The following is a 20444-nucleotide window of genomic DNA, read 5'->3' as shown; positions in this document are numbered from 1 at the left end:
CGTGTAACTACACGCCTCAACAACAACAAGCGAGTGATATCATATTTAAATTTTTTAGAAATTAAATTAAATAATAAATTGAGAAAAAAGTAATTAAAAAATCATTTTCTTCATTGTTGACTGTGCTATAGTATAATGAGAGAGAGAAGCGAGTTTGGTCCCTTTTTCGCTGGAACGGAGGTGGCGAGGGGGTGTTAATGGCATCATGGTACACCGGAGAAGATGGAGAGAAAAAGGGATTCATAATGGTTCACAGGGGGGTCGTTGTTGGTTCTGAGAAATGAAGATTCTAGAGAGGAGATGAGGCAAGTAAGGGTGCGAGGAGTTGGTCATATAGGCGAAAAGGTTTGCCGGTCGAAGTTGGTGGTGTGGCGGCTTAGGGTTGCTGATTTTGTGAAGTTGGCGAATAAAGAAAGGAAATATGGCGAGGGTATGCGGCAAAAATGGAGATAGGGAGGAAGAGAGTATATGTGCTACTAGTGACGACTTTATTTGCTGGCGGCGACAACCGTTTCACGATGGGAATGGGGAGAGGAGAAGAGGAGAAAGACGGCGACGATGAAGTTATCAACTGTGTGGAGTTAAAAAATTATTTTATTTAATTAAAAAGATTGAGTTAAAAGATTATTTAACCTGTTATTTTATATTTTTAATGAACAATTTTTAAAATAAGTTAATCAATATAATTATGACATGTTATTTATTTAAATGATGTGTATTTAATATTTTATTTATTTAAAAGAGATTAAACTACACACATGGTATGAGGGGTTTAAAAATCTTCTTGTAATTGAGTTTAAGAGTTCAATTGGTAAAGAATTAACTAGAAAGATACATAATACAAACTCGTACAAGTATCAAGACCTATTAGATTATTTCGCCTACTTTATGCTAGTATCTTTTAGGATAAAAATTGCAAACTATTATGAGCTATATACGTAAGTTGTATCATTATGGCCCAAACTTGTAGTTCCATATGGACTTTCTTTCCCTCAAGCCCATTTTACGAAACCCTAGCTCCCTTATAAACCTAACAATCCGTCATTTTTCATCTTCACACATACACACTCTCTGTAAACCCTAGCTGTATACCTTATACCTACAATCATGGCGGAAAGAGGAGGAGGGGAGAGAGGTGGTTTCGGTCGTGGATTTGGAGGCCGTGGTGGTAGAGGTGGAGACCGCGGTGGACGGGGCCGTGGCGGCCGTCGTCCACGTCGTGAAACAGAGGAGGAGAAATGGGTTCCGGTCACTAAGTTAGGAAGGCTGGTGAAGGATGGCAAAATCCGCTCACTTGAGCAAATCTACCTTCACTCACTCCCAATCAAGGAGTTTCAAATCATCGATACCCTCATCGGTCCATCTCTCAAGGATGAGGTGATGAAAATCATGCCGGTTCAGAAGCAGACCCGTGCCGGACAGAGAACCAGGTTTAAGGCGTTTGTTGTTGTAGGTGACGGGAATGGTCACGTTGGTTTGGGTGTTAAGTGCTCGAAGGAAGTCGCTACTGCTATTCGTGGAGGAATTATATTGGCTAAACTATCAGTGATTCCAGTGAGGAGAGGTTACTGGGGTAACAAGATTGGTAAGCCACACACTGTGCCTTGCAAGGTTACAGGGAAATGTGGGTCTGTTACTGTGAGGATGGTGCCTGCTCCTCGTGGTGCTGGTATTGTTGCTGCTAGGGTCCCCAAGAAGGTCCTTCAGTTTGCTGGTATTGAAGATGTCTTCACATCTTCTCGCGGATCCACTAAAACCCTTGGCAACTTCGTTAAGGTTCGATCTTTCAACAGATCTTGTGATTATCATTATTGTTAATTGTGTGATGATTCTATTACTTGTAGTTCTAATACTATAGCATAAGAATTGATGCGTATCACATTATAATTGAACAAAAATGTTAATTTGATTGTACATTTTGTTTGAAATAGCTAATGTGGAGATGACAACCGGGGAGTCTATTCCAGTAAAACTTTTTGTGAACAGCCTTGAGTTTAATGTGTTTTATGTTAATATAGCAATAAAGAAATGATCTTTTCTATAAGTAAGTTATATCTGTATCAATACATGGCTACATCAGAGTTCTCAAATTTTAGGAAAAATTGCACTGGAACTTTGTAGATTATGACAGAGATAGTAACAATCTTTAGCCTTATAGTTCCAAATCTTGTCTTTCTCGAGAGCAAGATTGTTTAGTTTGGTTCCGAAAGCATGGATGTATTAAGAGTTTTGGTTAAATTGGTGGGATATTGTGTGTCTGCGACTGAATTCATTGTGTGATAGTAGGTGTACCATTATTGATTCTTACCATTTCCTGCAATACATGTGCTGCAATGTGTGATAAGCACTTTTTTCTTAAAAAGATATTAAATGACTAGTCGTTTGTTGTTTGGATTGTGGCTTATTGCAAGTGTTTATCGAAACACTTTTTGTTGTACCCAGCTACTATTTTTATCCAAAACCAGGGTAATGGTTTGTGTATAGCGTAAAAAGCATTAGCTTTCATTTTTGCTCATTTACAATATATTGCTGTCTGTGTAGTGGGATGTGTTTGAGTCTGATGCCACTCATTTTATGCATGTAGGCTACCTTTGATTGTTTAATGAAGACTTACGGGTTCCTGACCCCAGACTTCTGGAAAGAGACTCGGTTCACCAAATCTCCATTCCAAGAGTACTTTGATATCTTGGCAAAACCTGCCAATAAGGTTATTGTCTACGCCACTGAAGAGGCAGCACCTGAGAGGGTTGAGGCTTGATTCATTAGATGTGATATGAGTTCTTGTGTCGTTTTGTTCTAGTGATACGTTAGTATTCTAAATTTTGTTCTGTTTCTGAGGGATATTTTCCGCAGACTTGCAAAACATAATGTTGCTTGTTTTGGTTTGTTTTCAACAATACATATGAATTTGATCTCATATTTTTGCTGGATTAGTTTTCTTATCAGCTGACATGATAGCATGTTTGATATTACCAGAGGTAAGATTATTTTGTGGTTTGTTCAATCCATCTTCCAAAAATCTATCCACTTCCCTTTACTCCATGGCCTTCATTAATAAGAAAAAACCTTCTATTTCTGTCAACTTACCGGTCCTCCCCTAGCTCTTTCCACGGGGACTCTTCCACTATTTGGGCTCTCTTTCCTTCCAATGGCATGCTCCTTAGCGCCGGGTTACCACGCTAGGAGGATGCTTGTTAATCACAAGGTAACGTAGCTCGATCCAAGTAATACTCAAAAATCTCTTAATACTTTACAATTAATTGATTTATTTATACAATGTAGGTCAATTTTTTGCCCTTCCTCTGTCAATCCATTCATATATGATATACACATCTATTTTGCCAGTTATTACTTCTTTTACCACCATCAAAACTCACCCATATATACTCTCTCCACCAACATAAATTATTTACCCATTTTAAAACATAAAAATTAGATACAAGGCAAATAAACACATTCAAGTTCTGATGAAATTATCACTGTATAATGATGGTGGGTTACAATCACAAATCCCAACTATGCAGCAGTTGATAGGTTCGTTTACTTGATTATACAAGACATTTCCTTTCAATAAAAAAAAGAAAATAATCATACTTCTGGTATAATGAACATACTATCATGTTTTGGAAAAATAAGAGAGATATAAAGTCAAAAAAATCTAAGGCAACTGGGCAAGTGAAAAAATTAACTTCAAAAAAAAAAAATCTTATTTAACATCAGTTGAAACTAAACAAATATTACTACCAATGAACAACAAAAGGATGAGATTATAGCCTTGCAAATACGGAGCTAGATTTTGTGAAAGTACATTTCCAAAAATTATATCAAATATTTATAAACTGTAAAATTAGATAAGATTTTAAACACTCGAAATAAATCTCGACTTTCAAATTTCAACATCTCAGTTTTCACCAGTGGGCTTTTGTATAATAATATAGGAATAAATCAAAACATACAGCCAGCCGCTAGATTTTATTTTTGTAAAAAAAATCCTGTAATAGCCATTATTGTTTTTATAAAAAAAGAATAGTTCAATTCCATTTTTTTCTTTTAAAATTTAAATTAGAGGCATTTAAAAATTATTCATTTTTTTTGCAACAAAAGAACTTTTCTTTTTTAGTTAAAATAGTTATATTACAATTTCTATTTTTTAATTGTATTTTTAAAGCATTTTTAAAATGCTTTCTAAAAAATTAAAATTCTTGAACATTTGTGGTGATGACACGTGACACTTTTTAATTTTTCTATTATATATAGATAGATTTTTTTAAAAAAAATAGGCAAATCCACATATTATACCCAGTAAAAAAAATTACATTAAGAATTGTAATATGAGCTCCTCGTTCTTCAAGAAAATATGTGGGTTCCTCCTATTCTTTAAAAGAATTAGAAAAATATTAATAATAAATTAAAAAATGTGACATGACACTCTAGTAGGAGAGAAATAATGTATTATTTGTGCAAGTATATTTTGAGAAAAATAGGCAAAGTAGAGTAATTTGTAGTCCTAAAACAAATATTCCTAGATTTTGGGCAAAATTTTAAAGAAAAAAAAGACAAAATATATTGAATATTTTCAATTTACGGATTATTATTGGTTCATGTCTTCTAGAAGTGGAATATACATACGGAAGAATTAGAATAATAATTAGACTTAATCTTCTATGGAGACTTGATTATTGTCATTGACTATAGCAATTTTCATTCCTTTTTAATAATATAATAATAGGATAAAATATAATAACGATAATATATTTAATGTATTCACAAATAAAGAATACTTGAATTTAGTGATAAATTTAAAATTTTCACTAATATATGAAGTAGTAAATGCACAAAGAACTCAACAATAAAATTATTTAATTAGAATAATTTTAATATATTATTATGATTTTTTTCTAGAACGAATAGAACTTTTCAAGAATAAATCAACTTCATGTGTTTTTTTATTGGTTGAATTTATGATCTTTTTAAAAAGTTAGAATTGTTTTTGTTGATAGTATCAAACATTCTCATTTATTTAAACAACAAAGTCTCTAATGTTTATTTTTAAAATTTATTATTTTTGAAACATAATACTTTATATGCTGTATTTTTTTTTAAAAGAAAAAGATCATATGAATCATCTTGATATTATATAGGTCAATCCCCAATGAGATTCCCACAGGAGGTCTCAAGTTGATCATTAAATGAGAATTTTTCCTACTTTTAAAGATCAAAATTGAATTTTTAATTGGATATATAACTTTTTAAAATTTAGCCGTAACTTTGTATTTTACTAGCAAATTTAAAATATTCGATTTGTTGGATTAAAATAGCAAGGTATCGTGCGCAAATTTTAATCACCATATTGATAAATTAGATGATATTTTTTTTTATATTAGACAATTATAATATTAATATTGTTTGGTTAAGCAACCTACTTATAACAAATTAATATAAACCTAAATTGTTGGGAGATAAATCTTTCTTTAATCATAACTCTATAAGAAGAAAAATAATTATAATGATACTTTAAGTTTCAATTTAAAAAATATATAATTCAAATATAGGAAGAAATCTTCAAACTTTCTCATAAGAAAGAATTAATCATGATAATATTTTTCTTTCGATCTATAAAAAAATCAAACCCAAATATCGTAAGAAATATAAACTTTATCTCAAAAAAGAAAATTAATTATAATATTACTTTGATATTTTTCCATAATAAAATTAAAATTCAAATATGATAAGAAAATTTTAAACTTTCTCCGAAAAAATAAAATAAAATCAATTATGAGAACATTTTAACTTTTCTTCCATAAAAATTAAAGAAAAATTCAAATATGATAAAAAGATCTTCAAATTTTATTCCAAAAAAATAAATCAATTATGATAATTGTTTAATTTTACTTTCATAAAAAAAATTCAAATATATTGATGTAAATATTCAAAACTTTATCTCCCAAAAAAGGCAAATCAATTATAATAATACTTTAACTTTCATATCATAAAACAAAACAGATCAAATTCAAATATGATAAGAAAATTAAAAATAAAAATCCTAATTTTTATAATCATTTAACTTTCTTTCTAGAAATATATAAAATTCAACTATAGTAAGAGATGACAAAAACCTTCTTATAAAAAGGATTAAGAAGTAAGAAATTTCATTCACATTTCAAATTTATACGAATAAGATGAGAGTTCAGAAAGCCAGAAAAATCGAACTTGTAAGATTGTTGTAATAGTCAAATCCTAAACTATTTTCCGGTCCATTTCTAGTGGTTCAATACGCGCTTACAACCAAAAAAAAAGAAAGTTGAAGAAAAGGCTAAAGGTAACACCAAAAAACCTTGCATAAAAAACCCACACACTTAAATCCAATCAATCTCTCTCTCTCTGTGTATTTTAGAGGTAAATTACTAAATTATATGAAAGATCTTGACTGTTTCATTTCTCAGATGATTTTGATACCCTTTACTTTGATCTTTCTTTGAATTTTGTTTTTTCTTCATTTCAGCTGTGTATCATCATGATCTTGAAAATAGTTTTATTTGGGTTTGTTTCATTATTGATCTGGTCTATTTTTGATCTTGATGCTTTTTTTTTATTTGGGTATTTTTTTTCTTCATTCTAGAAGTAGAAAAATTAAATCTTGGTGGGAATTGGGGATTTTGATGATCTGTTTGCTTCTTTGATTCTTGGTGGGTTTTGGGATACCTTTTGTTCAATCGCAAGTTAGTTTGATTCTTGGTGAGGTTCTACTTTGAATTTTTGTTTTGTTTAAAGGGTGGGTTTATGTTCTTACCTTCGAAATTTTGATGTTTTTGCCCCTTTCTTACAGGGAGAACAATTTGAAGAAACAGTGGAAACTAGAAGAGATGGCTAACAATGCGGCGGCTTGTGCAGAAAGGGCAACTAGTGATATGCTGATTGGGCCAGACTGGGCTATAAACATTGAGCTTTGTGATATCATCAACATGAATCCTGGGTAACTTTCTTGCTTATATGTTTATGTGGTATTTTGTAATCCTAGGTAAAGATTGCTTGAAATGACTGTGTAGCTTATTTTGATATCTTGAGAAATTCATCATCCACCTTTTAAGACCAAATCTCAAGTGATAACTTGAGAAATTCATCACTGATACTGACTCATACAAGGGTGGGTTATCATTACTGTTTTGCGGGCTGTTGATGGATATGAGACGATTGTTGGTCTTATTTTAATTATTTTAGCTCGTATTTGTTGGGTACCAAGTGACATGACTGATAGGAATATATCTCAAGTTTCAATACTTCTGGATCAACAAATTCACATTACTGATGGTTGTTGTTCCATAGAGTTAAGTGACAAGTGTGTAAACCAGGATGTTTATGTTGCTTTTCCTGAAGTGTTTGTGGTGGAGTCATCTGTTGAATCTAAACATACTGGTTTACACACTTGCTACATAATTCTTGGGACGACCGCTATCAGGGTTGTGAAGCTGTTGTTGTTGAACTTTTGGGACTTGAAGTATACCTTTATCCCTTATGTCACTTTCATAAGGAGTATCCAGCAAGAATGAGCTGAAGTCATTAAAATAAGACACAACAGTCGTCTCATATCAATCAAGTCACGTAAAAGGCAATGATAACTCATCTTTGTATGCATCAATATCACATGATGAGTTTCTCATGATATCACTTGGGATTTGGTCTTCCAAGGTGGATGCTGAGTTGAGTATAGTCACAATACCATATTATGATGTATCCATTTTATCCGCCCCAACGCGAATAGGAGGGACTCATGTATTTTGCATGCTCAATTTTTTTTTCACCATTGGCAAAATCATGCTGAGTTTGGAAAGAAACATCTGTATTATACTCCAATCTGGCAGTTGTGGTGGACTAGCTGCATAACTGAAGTTGTGAAATGACAAGGCACAGTCAGGATATGCAGTGGTGAAGACCTAGCCTGTCAGTTCATTAGGTTGAAACAATCCCCCAATAGTGACAATCGTTTCACGATTCTCTGTAGGGGGGAGAAAAGTTGCTCCAAATCCATAGGAGAAATCCTGAAAGCAACTGCCTAGGGAAACATCTCCATTATGATTTTTCCCAATGGGGAAAGATGAAGAAGCAGCTACACGGTCACTAGGCTCCTTCTATTTTGTGTTCTTAATTTCTATTTTAAAATCTTACTAGACAAAGAGAAATAAGATAAGAGTGAATGATGACCATAAGGTATTGAGATAGGTTGAATGAAGGAAATTGGTCAAAGGAAAACCAGTTATAGAACTTGAATAGTTCATCTCTTACCAAGAAACAAAGCTAGTTCATCACTCTGTTAGTTATGTTGTGCTTGAAGTGCTATGGAATAGTTAAAAGTTAATACTACTGGACCAAGATTTCTCTTTCTTCATCCTCAATGCTAGTCAATCAATCCGTAATTGCATTATGGGATTGTCTTACATAGACATCTTCAGTTTCTGCAAGTTCTCTGAGCCTGCAACAGAGCAAGCAAACTCTCACTTCCCTGGGCTTAACCCGAGACACTCCAAACAGATTTAGAAAGAGTGACCAGACTTTCTGTGCTTGGTTGCAGTGGACGAACAAGTGATTGATGCTTTTCAAGGAGTTCTCACAAAAGAAGCCTCTTCTTTGAAGTTTATCATGAGTCAAAGCGGCACCTTTAGATCTTAGGTGCTAGCCTGCTACATTCAACACAAACAACTTTAAGAGGTGCTTTAGTTTTCCAGTTCATTTTCCAAGGCGGGCATGTTTCTTTCAAGACAATTATGGCAGCTTTTAACAGAGATCCCACCAAACAGCTAGCTGGACAAGTGTGTTGTGACTTCATGTATCCAAAGAAACAGGATGTAGAAATTCTAGCTCCTAATTCACCAATCATTAAGAGTTTTCCCCAACTGCAGTATCATCCTGTAATAGATATCTTTCAGCTGCGATGCAGTCGTTATTACAACGAGATTATATATTAGGGAACTCATTTTTGTGCAACCCAATGTCCTACCAATAATACAACCAAAATCTCATGTGATACATTTACCCATTCTTAGCTTAGTATGCATATGAAATTCTCTTTAATAACTGTGAATGTGCTTCCAGATGGTATATTATTAGGCATGAGTGAAGCTGGAGTCCAGTAATTTTTGTTCCATTATTTAATGATCAAATACATCCCTCAGGCCTCGACTCCCCTTTTTGCTATAATGTAGTCTTGAAAACCATTTAAAAAGCTATACTTTGTTATGGAGCTTGACATACTTTACTCCCAACTCTCCACCTTTATTGATCACTACATTTTTCCATCTAACCATATGCAGCTTTCTCTGCTAGAGTTTCCGTTGCTCATAAGTTTATGAAACTATTTTTCTAATGTAGAAGAAAGGGAAATGAGCGACATCAATAGGTGAGCATATGATCAAAAATAATATTCACCTTAGTGAGTCTTCCACCAAAGGATAAATATTGTTTCTGCCATGGAGCTATCTTTTTCCACATCGAGAGTTCCTTGCCGGATCCCATTTTCTTTCAATCTAGAACCAAAAAAAAAAGGCTCAAATAAGCAGTAGGGAATGACTCAACTTTGCATCCAAGAATATTGGAAAGCTCCAAAATATTGTCTTAGCATTTAAAATAAAAACACTTCTTTTGGCCAAGTTAATTTTAGGCCACAAACAGCTTCAAAAGCCAATATAGTAATTCGGAGGTGCAACATTTGGTCTCTTTCAGCATCAAAATAATGATGTGTCATGCAAATATGTTCCATCTCCAAGCTCCTATCACTGTGTCCATCTATATAAAAGCTCTTGAGTTATTTATGACTTCCATCCTCTTTAAGAGTTAAATTTAACACTTCCATCACATTCAAAACGAGATAAGGAGAGTGGATTTCCTTGTTTTAATCCTTTTTGGCTTAACCCTTGTGGTTTAGATTTAACAACTTATTTATTAATGAAATTGTGGGAAGTATTTCACCGTGACTGTTAGTTGTCTATCTTCTTTTCACCTGAAAATTATGTACTGGGGGAAGTGGAAAATTGAAAAAGGAAAAAGTAAGTCATGCTTATGGGTAGTAAAGTCTCTCAAAGAAATCCCAGAGCATGATAGGCAGTAAAGTAGGCAAACATGTATAAAGTTGGATGTTGCCTTTCTGGCTGATACAAGTGTAAGATGCACTTCTGTTGCATATTCTTTTATTTGAAATGGTATTCTTCATTGTCAGTTCATGTTCCATCTAGATCTTCTGAAATTGTTTGTTGTCCTGTAGTAAAATTTTAAATTACCCTAGTTGGTCTTGTCAAGTTGAGCTTTTCTATAGTTGATTTTGTACCAGCTTACTGATTAAATTCTAATTGCAGACAAGCAAAGGACGCTCTTAAGATTATCAAGAAACGCTTGGGGAGTAAAAATCCAAAAATACAGCTCCTTACACTATTCGTAAGTACATTTCACTTGCCTTACCTATTACTAGATTTCATCTTTTTGTTTAGGCTACATAGAGTTAGTTTTGCAATTATGATTAAAAATACAGGTCTAAAATTTGAGCGTCTCAAATCTTAGTAATCCACTTTTTGTTTGTTTAACAAACGAATATGACATGCAAGGGTCTCAACTTTCTGTCTTTCTGATATATCGTCTGTGAAACTGGTATAACAGTTAGAGGTGAGTATAATTATCAAACTTTAGCTAACTGGTGAACTATGTTGAAATATCTCCTCTGTGTTTCAGCACATCCATAGTGTTGGCATTTTGCAGTTAGGTCAATAACAATTGGCAATAGACATTCACTTCATCAACACATCATATTTTGACTGCTCGTGTCCCAAGACACATTTGAGCTATCAGTAATTCAATGAATATCCAAAGAGTAGATTTTTCATGTGCATATAACAGTTCTAAATATGGCTCTTGTCATGGGATTTGCCCTTTGAAGTTGCAAAAGATTTTATAAAGAGAAACTTGTATTGAAGATTATTTGCTAATTCTTTCTTTGTACAAATTATTTATTCAGGTTCTTGAGACTCTGAGCAAAAATTGTGGAGAGAATGTATTTCAGCAAATTGTGGAGCGTGAGATTTTACGAGACATGGTCAAAATTGTGAAGAAGAAGGTAAACAACACCTAATATACATGGTTTCCTTAATTTGTTAAACCTATTTGAGATCTCTGATAACTAGGCTTATTGTTTTTGATTACAGCCTGATTTAAATGTGAGGGAGAAGATTTTGATTTTGATAGATTCATGGCAAGAAGCTTTGGGAGGGCCAGGGGGACGATTTCCCCAGTATTACGCTGCATATAATGAGCTGAAGGTGATTCATTTGTGTCTCTATTATTATGCTCTTGCACCTATCAATCTTTAAGTGAAAGTCTGTTCAACGTCGTCCTTGGTTGATTTTCCCCTTACTGTAGCACTTGCTATAGCAAAGGTTCATGTTTTTTCAGTTGCAGTTGGTAATAATGACTTTAGATATTTTATCACATAAAAGAAATAAATTCCTGGATATAGCTGAATCAATTCCTCTCTCTTACTTTCTCAATTAAAAAAGATTATGGGTGTAACCAAAAGTGGCTAAGCAAGTCTAGGTGTCAGAAATGATCTGTTAGATAAGAAAGTGAGTATGGTTTTCCTGATATCAGTTCACATTGACCTCTATTTAGATTCTTTTGAACTGGATAAAATGAACCGAAGGGAATGGAAAATGAACCAAAGATAGATGAATACAATAGAAAGAAGACAGTTCCTTCCTTTTTTTTTTTGAGAAAGGTAACATTCGTATGTATTGACAAAAACCAGTACATGGGTTTTACTGAAAACCATAATTACAACTTATCAACAAAACAAGATATCTGAATCTAAATTCTAAATAGAGCCAAGGATCTCAATAATTGACTCAGTATCCTCTAAGTACAACTGTTTACACCAGAAACAAAAAAGTTTGATACAGTTCAATTTGATCTTCTGGAGATCACAACTTTTGCTCTCAAAACATCTAGCATTTCTCTCTCTCCACTCTCCAGACTGTCCACCAGATACAGGCTGGGACAATCTTCCAACTATCTCTGTCTGAAGCTCCCCCACCTACCTCTTCCCAACTGTAGAGAAGGTGGGTGATCCTGTTAGGCATAGTCCAAATAACACCCCTGAGGCTGATAAAAATCCTCCAACATTGGGTTGTTATCCTGCACTGTAAAAATAGATGGCCAACTGTCTCAACCTCTTCTCCACACAAATAGCATCTCGAGCACACAGAGAACTTCTTCTTCTTGAGATTTTCTTTTGTCAGGACTACTTCTCTTGCCAGTAACCAAGTAAAACATGCCACCTTGAAAGGGGTTTTTGTTTTCCAGATCTGTTTATATGGCCAATTAGATGGTTGTTGGCCACCTTTGTTCAAAAACTTGTATGCTGAGTTCACCTTAAACATGCCTTTGCTGTCTTTGTTCCACCATAATCTATCAACCTCATTCTTTGTCCCTTTGATCTCTGCGAGAGCTCTGAAAAATTCTGTCACAGTTTCAATTTTCCCAGTCATTAAAATTTCTTCTAAAATGGATGTTCCATCCTTGATGTGTCCAACTGTCAGCTACACTCATTTGTTGATGTATTGCCAAAGCATACAGTTCAGGAAAAGATTTTTTAAACTAGCATGTCCCAGCCATTTCCCAGAATGAGGTCTTACTTCGATTGCCTACCCTCACACTCTCACAGTTGTGTTATTTCTCAAACAAGGCCACATGATTCTGATAGACCTCCATAGACTTACACCATAGGGTGTTGATACCTCATTTGTCATCCATTTGTCTTCATCTCCATATTTAGCTTTAGTTGCCTTCCTTTTAGGTGCAGAGTATAACTGGAGAAGAATAATTTTTACCTCTACATTGCCCTGTTGAATAATTAAGTGGTCCTTAGTAGAAACTAGTTTCTCTTGCCAAACCAAACAAGTTAAAGGAATTCAACAAAAGAAGTGCTAACCAACTCTTGATCATGGAAGTTCTGCAGAACTTGTTTATGAGACTGCTACAGCCTAATTGATGGATTCAACCTCATTTTATCAATTTATGTTGCCTTTGGCTTCCGTTAGCTTTCCCATTCCTTTGTAAAATTGCTAAACTTACTCGTTATTTCCTAAATGGTGAGTACTTCCCTCCAATATTATTTTGTCTGTAAATTAGTTAACTGATACTAGCTTCAGCTCAAAAGTTTTGGCGAAGACTTCCTGAGATGATAGTTATGTTTTTCTTTCTGTTGTCGACTTCATAATTGCAAAAATATGTTTAAGAGCATTAACGTTTGAGTCCTCGAAAACAAGTTTGATATACTCAGTTCAGTTATGAAATCAATCCTCACTACATGTATTTACAGTTATGGGGATCTAGCTAAATATAGATCATTATAGAGGCCTTTCTGGGAAGTATGCTTTTTCTACGTGGAGCATTAACAAAAAATATATAGCTCCTCTAATAGGAAAATAAAGAGGACAAGGTTTGACCTCACAGCACTAAGATGTATGCGTTGGTTCTGTGAATGTTCAGACATATGCAACTTATAGAGAGTTAGGACCACTTTTAGTAGGTTCAGACATATGCAAGTTATAGAGAGTTACTACCACTTTGAGAAGTACACATTATGCCAGTAAAAGACAGATTTGTTCTAATAACACATCAAGTGACAAAAATTGGAAGTCCTGTTGATCTAGGATAACTTTTTTATGCAGTTTATATCTTCTTATATGCTACTCTTTTACTGTTGTGCTGTGCATGCTTCTTTTTCTTTTAATTTTTTCGAAGTTCTCTTCATATACTAGTTGAAATTGCATATTGCACTTTTGTATGTGAGTGGTTTTCATTTTTCAGTAGATCTTTTAGAAATACCGCATGCCAATTAAGGTGTGTATTTTTAAATGTGTTATTGCAATTTTTTTTAAAATGTCAAGCTGCTTTTACGTGGATTGTCTTCCATACAGAGTTCTGTGTGGGGTGTGCAGGTTAAACAAGCATCCTGGATGATACAGAATTTTGTCTTCCATAATAACTATGTAACCATACCACCCACAGTTTGTCCTTTTTCTTGCGTAGGTTCCACAGCGGCTTCCATAATACTGCTAAACCTTACATTGATGCTAAATATAACACAGAAACAACATAAATCTTTAAATTAATAGAGTGTCCTAAATTATTAAAAATTCCAAAATACCTTCTATTTCCTCTATACACAAGAAATTGTTTGACATCGTCATTGTTCCATTGTATAACCGTAGCTTCTGACATGTTTTTGTACCAGAGAGTTCTTTATATACGTGTTGCCTTTGTCCTGAGTTGTTGTGTTTTCTTAATCACCTCAACCTTTACAGTTCACCAACATTTTTGTTCTTTTCTTTTTATATTTTTTTGGGTTTTTCTAATGTACAATATTAATGGCTGCACCATTGAATAAAAGAAAAGTACAATATTAATGGCTGCACTGTTTACTCATGCTATGGTAATTCTTGATATGATCTTAGGGTTACTTCGAGTACGTTTTATAATTCACAACTCTTTTCCTAAGTTTTCTTTGATATGTTTCTTGTATAAGTTGATTGCTCATGATTTGTAGAACTTCTCTAATGAATGGAGGATACCATTTTGTATCATTATGTTTGAATTAATCCATTGTCACAGTTGCTCCATCGTATTGCATTTGTTTCTTTTGTAACCCTTTTCCTCTCCAATTAGGAAATCAAGATGGAAATGAGTTGTTTTAGATTTTACCGTGTATCACCTGAAGCCTTCATCTTCTTATGTAGACTAGCTTCTGGACACACATGTGTCAATCAGTACAATTTTCTTAAAATCACATGAATATTATTAACATGCCTGTTGTATAAAAAAAATCATAATTTGAAGGAAAAAAGGTGTAAACTCCTTTAGCAAAATGTGAAGTATATCAACTGCTATGCCATTGTAATTTGTTACATCAAAATTCTGTATGTTAAGATCACACTCTTATATATGGAAACTTAGTTACATTTTAAAACAAAGTATGATATGCTGGTGAAAATAATTTTTCCAAGAAATTAATATCAGACTTTACATGATTTGAGTAAAAGCATATAAGATTTCACACAGGCTATTGTAAATTCATGATTTGAGTAAAAGCATATAAGATTTCACACAGGCTATTGTAAAATTTTACACAAAAAAACTTGCTCATCGCCTCATCCATTGTGGATTGTCTGTCAATTTTCAGTAAAAAGCACAGAAGTTTCCATTTATTATTAATTAACTCACATTTAAATTAAAAGATTAGTCATAGAATCGACAAGAATACTTCTGGCAACTTAATTAGATTTGTACTTTTGTCCTCACTAGAACATTAAATTTAACTTCTCCTTGCTATTTTTTTGATATAATATGCACCATTTGTTAGCGACGAGGGTATATATGCGCCATTTTTTTTAACGAGGGTATATCCGTTACGATGTTCTAAATCGTTAAGTTTGAAGAGTACTTTGCCCCTTTTCCATAAATGAAGTAAATAACCTCTGCTGCATGCATACATTCTCGTAGTTAGAACTTTTTAAAAAGATCTTTTGAACAGTTGCCAGTTCAAAAAAAAGATCTGTTAATTCACAAATGATATATATACAGCAGTAACCAGTGTTACTATGGCTTTTGTGCTGGCTTCCATCCTAGTTCCCTGGCCTGCAAGAAGAGAATGCTACAATATTGTGTTATCTAATATTGGTGTTTATAAATTTGTGCGACAAATTGGTTAACTTGAAGTTGAACATTTTCTGGCTTCTATCTTGAACTATATTGTGACATGGTGTTTGTTCCAAGTTTAATCGAAGACTACTTAGCATTAATTGAATTTGGTTGGGAGTTTAAAACTTACCACAAATTACAGAAGATACAAAATATATGATGATTATACATTCTATATGCATATCTAACAGGGTATTGGAAAAGATTCTGAATGATTTGATTGTTAATATGTCAATTTTTATTTTTTTTAAACATTGATGTTTAAGAGATAATGCATTATAAAGATACTACCATCAATCAACATTTAAAGGTTATTTTGTCATTCTGGCTTCCAACTTTTATACTTGATAGTATTAGTTTTTACCAATTTGATTGATCACTGATCTAGATCATTCAAATCTTCATATGTTTTCTTTAAAAATGAACATTGCAGGCTGCAGGTGTAGAGTTTCCACCTCGAGAGGAAAACAGTGTACCTTTATTTACACCACCACAAACCCATCCAATTGTCCACACGCCTTCCGCTTATGAGGAGGCTGCAGTTGAGGCCTCTCTTGAGTCTGATCCCTCTGGACTCAGGTATTGATTAACTTATTCTTTCCGTTTAGTACGGTTCATGCTCAAAGTGTTAGAATTCTGTTTATGAACATTTCACTTATTAAAGGACACTATTAAGATCTATATGGATATTGTTTATGTGCACCTCCCTCTTTTCAGTAAGTGCTTCACTATTGTTTATATGCACCACCTCTCTGTTTAAAAGGTCAATTAGTGTACCTTTATTGGACTCCCAAGTTAACTATCTAGAAATTGAAATTTTGGGTAGTACTTGTGGTATCCAGCATTTATGGCAACTTTGTTCTAGTGTAAGTGAAGTTTCTGATTCAAACAACGCATTGTTGGATGAAAAAGGATGGGTGGTCTTAGATAATCTTCCCCTCTTTAGAAAGCTTTTGGGGTTGAGGTCCATTTATCATTGTGTCAGAGCAGGTCCCATCCTAATTCATAGTTGATTAATTTTGGCACCCCATATTAAATTTCCCACGCCCCAGATGTCTATCCCTGGGCATGGGGTAGAGTGTTAAAGAGTTCCACATTGGATGAAAAAAGGATGGACGGTCTCCATGCATTATTGTCTTTGGACAATCCTCCCCTCTTGAGCTAGCAGTTCTAACCCATTTTATAGCTGATGCATTGAAACTGGAAGAATGTAGTAAACCATTAAGAACTTTTGATCAAATAGAGCAACTTTTATCAAAACACAGTTTCAATGTTGCCAGTTTTGATGCTGCCAACTACATTCATTTGGTAACCATTTTGTAAGTTTTAAATGCTCCCATCTTAGCCGATGTGGTACGACATGAAAAGCCCTGAGTTTCAGCTATAGTCTAGTCTCACTGCTGCTTTCTTTTGAATTGAGTTATTATTGGCGTTTAAGTGACTTGTGACCTTTGAAGCGCTGTCTTTTTATTCAACTACTATCTCTAATTGCTGAGGATTTGATCTCTGGCTTATGTCAAACTCACTGCAACTTTCTCCAATGCCCTTTGTCCCTTGTCGGCTGTTTATCGAGACATCATGTACAAAATAAATGTAGAAAGTCAAATAAAGAACTGTTAGTTTCGAGTAAGCAACATTTCTAAAGAACTGGTAATTTCAAGTAAGTGACATTTTTGGTATCCTGTCTTTTCAGTGTTGCGGAGATTCAAAGTGCTGAGGGGCTATCAGATGTCCTGACGGAGATGCTTGGTGCCTTGGATCCAAAGAACCCTCAGGTCAGAACTTGGTTTGTGCTCTTTTTTCTCAGGTTCATAGTGGTTACTTATCCCCATTCGCTACTATAAAAGTTGAAAACCGGAAGGGTGGTATGAATTATTCGTAGGTTAAATGAGTTTTTAAAGATAGTCTTTGGGTGCTTTATTCGGTTAAGTGGAAAATTTCAGAACTATACTTTCTCTGAATGCTCTCTTCCACCCCTTCACTAATTGAAATGAGAAGCTTAGTTAAAATGATAACTATCCCCTCCCCGATGAAACAAAAATTAGTAGAGGAAAAAGAAATTGTACCTTCAGAAGTCCTTTAAAAAATATCTGGCATGGATTTTGTCTCCCTTTTTGATGGGGGCATGTTGTTACATCTAGGTCTTTATTGGGTTTTTGTTTAATTTTGTAGGTTAAATAGGGTTACTAAAGTGTAGATATCCTATTCTTCCTTTCAGTACTTCTATAGCTGAAATACTAGGAACTATCATGTTGTATTCCATTTTCGGTATAAGTGATGTTACATTCCATCTTTGAGTGTTAAAATACATATTGGTTCATCAGCATTGTTTCATCCAATTTATGTTTGGCATAACTTGTCACGTCCAAGATGAATTATTGTTTATGTTTTAATTTATTATGTGACGTCTATGCAGTCCGTGAAGGAGGAGGTGATAGTCGATCTTGTTGAACAGTGTCGTTCTTACCAAAAGCGTGTGATGATTCTTGTGAACAACACAGTGTAAGAACCTGAAGTTTTAGTGGTTTTATTACATTTTTAATAGCACGTTAACATTGTTTTCCTTTGCAAATAGAGACGAGGATCTGCTGTGTAAAGGATTGGCACTCAATGACAATCTGCAGCGAGTTCTTCGTAGACATGACGATATTGCCAAAGGAACCTCAACAATTACTGTACCACCCAGAGAAACTCCTGTTGCACCCCTTATGAATGTGAATCATGAGGATGATGAGTCAGAAGATGATTTCTCTCACTTATCACGGAGGTAATGCTTGGTCATTTAGCTATTATACTGATTCTCTTTCCCCACCCGCACAGTAGTTTTGTTCAGTTTTATATAGTTTTGCCTTGTTTGTGCTGTTCTTACTGCAAATATTGCCACTTTGGAGTACGCGATGCAGTAAAGCATGAGATCCTTAGATGGTCATTGATATGAGAATATAAATTAACTCTCTATTCTCCATCAAGGGAAGTTGGATTTCATTTTGCGGCGAAGAATATTATGTCAAATGGTTCCGAGATATCATTTTCACTTTAGTTCTCTCAGCTGTTTAGGTGGTTAATACACTTCAAAATAGCCTATTTGACATGCATCTGAGGTAACCTACTTATAGATTTTTTTCACTAAAAAACAGTCATTAGTTAATTCCATTAGTACTAATATTGGGCTGGTTATATTACCATAAGAAGTTTGGGGCCAAAGGCCTTCATAAAGTTTTTGAGGGGAAAGTTTGGGGTAAAAGAGTCCATGGTACCCAATTCTTGATTTTTTAATTTCTTTTCTGGACCTACTTTTCGGTGGTGTGACCATAACTTCATAGTATTGTCAAATTCAGAGGATATTCACTGGTTCTCAAGGGAAAGACTTCTGCAGATTGATATTGGTGTCCACTGTCCAGGAGCTTAAGAAATTGTGCAATCTAGTGTCTCTGTGAATTTACTTTATTCATTTGTGTGCTGGCATGACACAATTCTGTTTCTTGGTTAAGAATAATATTCTTTGAGTGAGATTCTTGAGCAATGAGACTGGAACCTTGCATGATGTCCCTTTTTTTTGGGGGGGGGGGGAGACAATGACGATTAAGAGATTATAACTTACAATTGTCAGAATGTTTATAACCATTGTTAAGTTTAGAGGTTTGTGCTTTAATTTGATCAAGAATTCCAAAATGCATAAGAATATTTTGTTGTGCTTTTTCCAAAATCTCTATTAGTATCCCTTGACAGTGTGGTCTTTGGCTTTTGTTTTTCCTTTTCTTGATGTGTTACTGTCACTCAATTTGCAGAACTTCAAGAGATCCATCACAGGGACAGGGGCGGAAGACTATTGATGTGAAGAGTGAGCCTATGCGAATTACTCCAACTCTTCCTCCTCCACCTTCATCAAGGAGACCAGTTTTTACGGACGGGAAAATGGTTGATTATCTCAGCGGTGACAGGTTTGAATCTGAAAGATCAATGGGAACAGAAGGATCATCACCTATTGCTGCTTCAACTAATTCAAACAATGCGAGTTCCATCCCATGGTCAAGTCCCAAGCCATCTTCATCTGCACCCCCTCCAGATGATTTGCTAAATCCAACTGCTGATGAGGAGTTCTTGAACCCCACTGCATCTATGTTTACTGGAAAAAACAACCAGAATGAATCCAATTCAAAAGCCAAATCTGCTGATAACTTGCCTCCAGCACCTTGGGATGCTCCTCCTCCTACCGCACTCCCTCCACCACCAGCCAGATATGATCAGAGACAGCAGTACTTTGAGAAACATGTTTCTGGTGGCTCCCCTCCCGCAAGAACTGGATCGAGTTCCTATGACAGCATAGTTGGACAAACAAAGAATCTCTCTATTAATTCTTCTTCACCATCCAAACCAGAGAAACCTGAGGACGCACTCTTCAAAGATCTTGTTGATTTTGCAAAAGCCAAGTCTTCCTCATCTTCAAACCAATCCAATAGATCATTTTAAGTGATTTCAATGAATATGAATAATGTGTGGTGGGGTGTATATCTACTTTTTCTTCTTGTAGCAATAAATATTAGAGAGGACTGAGTTTATGGATTACTGGAGCTGCTTCTTCTGCTTTATTTTCTGTTCGGCTTTCAGCCTTTAGGTGAGTGATAGTGTAGCTGACATGACATTTATATCTTGGATCATATAAGATGGTTAATATTTCTGTTTGTTTGTTTTGTTTCAACTGCTAATCC

At 34.5% G+C, this 20444-nt stretch overlaps 2 protein-coding genes across 4 annotated transcripts; both read left to right on the top strand.

The window, feature by feature from the left end:
• Window positions 1-1063: 1063 nt before the first annotated feature.
• Window positions 1064-2933, top strand: LOC107017858 (40S ribosomal protein S2-3-like). The gene is made up of 2 exons (XM_015218138.2): window positions 1064-1776; window positions 2585-2933. Exons 1-2 carry the CDS (start codon window positions 1108-1110, stop codon window positions 2756-2758), a joined length of 843 nt encoding a protein of 280 aa, XP_015073624.1. The 5' UTR covers window positions 1064-1107; the 3' UTR covers window positions 2759-2933.
• Window positions 2934-6205: 3272 nt separating this feature from the next.
• LOC107017991 (TOM1-like protein 3) lies at window positions 6206-20434 on the top strand. 3 transcript variants are annotated; one of them, XM_015218313.2, is made up of 10 exons: window positions 6206-6319; window positions 6827-6973; window positions 10344-10422; window positions 10997-11095; window positions 11184-11297; window positions 16169-16314; window positions 17429-17510; window positions 18152-18237; window positions 18311-18502; window positions 19524-20434. In XM_015218313.2, the coding sequence occupies exons 2-10, from the start codon at window positions 6864-6866 to the stop codon at window positions 20203-20205; spliced, it is 1590 nt and encodes a 529-aa protein (XP_015073799.1). In that variant the 5' UTR covers window positions 6206-6319; window positions 6827-6863; the 3' UTR covers window positions 20206-20434. The 3 variants fall into 3 exon arrangements, with proteins under 3 accessions (XP_015073799.1, XP_015073797.1, XP_015073798.1); XM_015218311.2 differs by having other exon boundaries at window positions 6241-6396; XM_015218312.2 differs by lacking the exon at window positions 6206-6319 and adding an exon at window positions 6582-6735.
• Window positions 20435-20444: the final 10 nt, after the last annotated feature.

This window comes from Solanum pennellii, chromosome 4, assembly GCF_001406875.1.
Source record: "Solanum pennellii chromosome 4, SPENNV200".
Classification (NCBI taxonomy): Eukaryota; Viridiplantae; Streptophyta; class Magnoliopsida; order Solanales; family Solanaceae; genus Solanum; species Solanum pennellii.
Note: the sequence above shows the minus strand (reverse complement) of the source record. Positions and strands in the feature narration are given on the sequence as shown.

What these genes read in the sequence shown, in the direction of transcription:
- LOC107017858 (XM_015218138.2), top strand. Translation starts at nt 1,108, where the DNA reads ATGGCGGAAAGAGGAGGAGGGGAGAGAGGTGGTTTCGGTCGTGGATTT. An exon ending in CCCTTGGCAACTTCGTTAAG is followed by an intron (nt 1,777 to 2,584) that starts GTTCGATCTTTC and finishes TTATGCATGTAG; the next exon opens with GCTACCTTTGATTGTTTAAT.
- LOC107017991 (XM_015218313.2), top strand. Translation starts at nt 6,864, where the DNA reads ATGGCTAACAATGCGGCGGCTTGTGCAGAAAGGGCAACTAGTGATATG. An exon ending in TCAAAATTGTGAAGAAGAAG is followed by an intron (nt 11,096 to 11,183) that starts GTAAACAACACC and finishes TTTTGATTACAG; the next exon opens with CCTGATTTAAATGTGAGGGA. An exon ending in CTGCATATAATGAGCTGAAG is followed by an intron (nt 11,298 to 16,168) that starts GTGATTCATTTG and finishes TGAACATTGCAG; the next exon opens with GCTGCAGGTGTAGAGTTTCC.